Here is a 3,445-nt window from a genome sequence, read left to right as displayed (position 1 = left end):
CAGAAGATGGACGCAGACAGGGTTTATCCAAATTGGCACGAGCGCGCCCGGTGATCAGACACGCGGTGCCAATTATGCCGCGTATGCAAATGAGGAAAATATCACGCGGAGACAACGTTTGCTTGCTTTGTGACAAGTTATCTAATTTTAGAAGGAACGTGTTAAGTGGGCCTACTCTACTTTCTAATTGGACTCCTCCCCTCCGTAGTGCCCTCTAATTACAGAGAGAGAGAGAGAGAGAGAGAGAGAGAGAGAGAGAGAGAGAGAGAGAGAGAGAGAGAGATTGCATTCAGCAGTAAGTTGTGGTGGACATCGCCGCTGTGTGTGTGTACACCATTATCCACCGGATGAGTTCGTTTCGTGCCTCGTCGTGCGTCACCCTGGAAAAGTGGCTGGGCCACGTGCAGGGACCGGGAGTCCAGAGTGTCCCTGCAGCCTGCAGCTCGGACATGCGGCTGCAGAAACACCTGTGACCCGGGCGGACTAGCTTTCTGGTTCACTTCGCCACAGCCTGTCTGCTGGTTTGGCTTTGATCGTCTCGAAATTAACCACAGTGAGGTGTGCCGAGCCGAGCCAAGCCGAGATGGACTGTAAGGACGACCCCAAAGGCCCGGCGGTGCTCGGGGAGAGGAGGCGCGGTCCCCTGGATCAGCTCCCTCCGCCGGCGAACTCCAACAAGCCGCTGACGCCGTTCAGCATCGAGGACATCCTCAGTAAGCCGTCTGGGAGGAAGTGCCGCTCCCTGGGCGTGGTGGCGCACACCGTGTCCCCCGCAGAGAAGCTGCCCCCGGCGGGTCACAGCCTGCCCGGCCGCCCGCTGCTCAGCCACACGTCCCCGCTCTGCGCGCTGGAGGAGCTGGCCAGCAAAACCTTCAAGGGCCTGGAGGTCAGCGTCCTGCAGGCTGCCGAGGGTAGGAGACCATTCTGGACACGTCCCCTATTGTTTTTGGTTTTACTAGTATTATTTCCTTTTCTGAAAACTGGTACACAAGTAAATAAATACTCAAGTTGGAGGTCGCGTGCTTTAAGGAGAGACCGTAGCGACATCTTGGAGACTAGTTATTATTTCTTAATTGTGATTCCAGAAAAATGTGGCACCTTGTTGTGTGTTAAGTAAAAGCCTGCCACTTGATCTAATTGCGTAACATTCGCTTTATCAGGCCATTTAGTAACAAAAAATACATGTAGGCCTATAACATTAGGGCTGTAAAGTAATACTACAACAAAAGTGTTTAATTTAAAAAATATATATACATAAATAAATATATATATTTGTAATGCATTCCCTTGAGAGAGGGGAAAAAACACTTGTGTTTTGCTGTTTTCTGAATTAAACTGATAATTATCTCAGAAATTCGGAAATATATTTTCATGAGCAGCCTATTGTTCCGTTTTTCTGCATCAACGAGGTACCAGATAGATAGATAAATAGATATAGAATTAATAAAATAGGAAATGTGCAATATTTGTATAGGCCACTGTGCAACGTCATTCGCATTGTATAATACATCATTGTAATAATTACTCAGTGAATATGATCACCTTGATTGGGCAATATTCATATTGCACCATTTAAAAACGGGTGCCCAAATTATTTATACATGTACACACACACACACACACACACACACACACACACACACACAGAGAGAAATGTGCACCTTTTTTAGCTACTTATTATATTCCATGTTGCTATATTTAGGATATTTTACATGTTGGCACTGGCAACGGAGTTGATTTTAATCTCGTTGTACATGTGTATGGTGACAATAAACATCACTCTATTCTGAATTATGACATATTTGTATCATAAAATAAAAGCCTCAGCAAGGAGCTACACAGAGACAGACAGACAGACAGACAGCTGATACGGGCCTCCCATAGTGCCACGTTCTGATGTGAGTGCTCTGTATTCTTTGATTTGAAACAGTAGCCATGTGCTGTTGGTATTCAGCCTTGTGATAATCGATTTATTAATTTAGAAAAAACAGAAGAATCCTTTCAGAAACACTCAGAAAGTCCTCCTTAATGCAGAAACGCAGAGTGGACTTTATTTTTCATAATAATAACGAAAATAATTTAACTCCATGGGAGTTTTGTTTTACACATATTAAATAATATCTGGTGGAGCAGCGTTAAATAGGCTACTTTAAACCATTCACTGTTTAAAATTGCGTTTTGATTAGTTTTTATGAATATTTATTACCGTGCAGGGAAATGGATCATAGGCTGAAAAAACTTCCTCAGCGGAATTTGAGTAGCTCCAAAGTTTTTGGTGACTCGTAGTATTTATGGAATATTTTTTTCTCATAGGCCAAAATAGGCTACCTGACCTAATTTGTCACTGTTCTCTTAGGCCGGGACGGCCTGGCGCTCTTCGGCCAGAGGAACACCCCCAATAAGAAGCGAAGGAAGTCCCGCACGGCCTTCACCAACCACCAGATCTACGAGCTGGAGAAGCGCTTCCTGTACCAGAAATACCTGAGCCCGGCGGACCGGGACCACATCGCCCAACATCTTGGTCTGACCAACGCGCAGGTCATCACCTGGTTCCAGAACCGGCGGGCCAAGCTAAAGCGGGACCTGGAGGAGATGAAAGCGGACGTGGAGTCCGCCAAGGTCGCAGGCACCGTGGCCCTGGAGAAGCTCTCCAAACTGGCCGAGCTGGAGAAGTGCGCGGCCGGCGGTATGGGCTTGGGGGCTGTGTCCGCGCCAGGCCGCACCGAGCCCGAGCCGGTCTCCTCTAGATCCCCCCGGGACCTCGGCCCCAGCACGGCGCACATGGCCCCTTCGCCCGCGTCGTCGTCGCACACAGAACGGCGCGGCAGCAAGTGTTGCTCAGAGGATGAAGACGAGGACATTGACGTGGATGACTAGGGGTGGGGGTTGGGGGGGGGGGGGAATATTGAGATAATTTCAGGCATCTAACGAAGATTTGGATCCGTTTACGCACGGACATGCGGCAAACTATCCAGAAACAAGCATCGCTGCGCTTAGAGCTGAGAGGGAAAGGCCTCTGCGTTCCGCTGAAGAGCAAGCGCGCGCTCAGAAAGCGCGTGACACGTTGCATTGCAGACATTCAAAGGCAAGGCAGCAGACACGCAGGTGCTCCCTCTGGCACCAATCACGGACACGTTGCACCGCGCGTTTTCTTTGATTTGATTCTGAACAGTCTTCTACAAATCATTTTTTTTTTAATAACTCGGGTGGACTGGTTTCAGCGTTTTTGATATCCTATTAATGGTTCTGTATATGATAATCACCCACAGAACATGTGTAGCAAATAGCTTGTGATAAATGGCGATTTAATATATTTATAATGCTCTGTAAAACCTAGAAGTGCCTTCAGAATCGGAAAATGTACAAATTGTAGGCGAATGGAAACTATACTGGCAGTGTCAAATAAAAAAAAAAACATTTTCAAACATCCAGCATGTCGCAGACT

The 3,445-nt window shown here is 47.3% G+C and overlaps 1 protein-coding gene across 1 annotated transcript; it reads left to right on the top strand.

The window, feature by feature from the left end:
* The first annotated feature begins 364 nt into the window (after positions 1-364).
* On the top strand, positions 365-2,877 carry lbx1a (ladybird homeobox 1a). Its single transcript, XM_034898448.1, has 2 exons — positions 365-911; positions 2,357-2,877. Exons 1-2 carry the CDS (start codon positions 584-586, stop codon positions 2,875-2,877), a joined length of 849 nt encoding a protein of 282 aa, XP_034754339.1. The 5' UTR covers positions 365-583.
* Positions 2,878-3,445: the final 568 nt, after the last annotated feature.

Source organism: Etheostoma cragini, chromosome 17 (genome assembly GCF_013103735.1).
Source record: "Etheostoma cragini isolate CJK2018 chromosome 17, CSU_Ecrag_1.0, whole genome shotgun sequence".
NCBI lineage: Eukaryota > Metazoa > Chordata > Actinopteri > Perciformes > Percidae > Etheostoma > Etheostoma cragini.
This window is presented reverse-complemented; position numbering and strand designations above follow the sequence as displayed.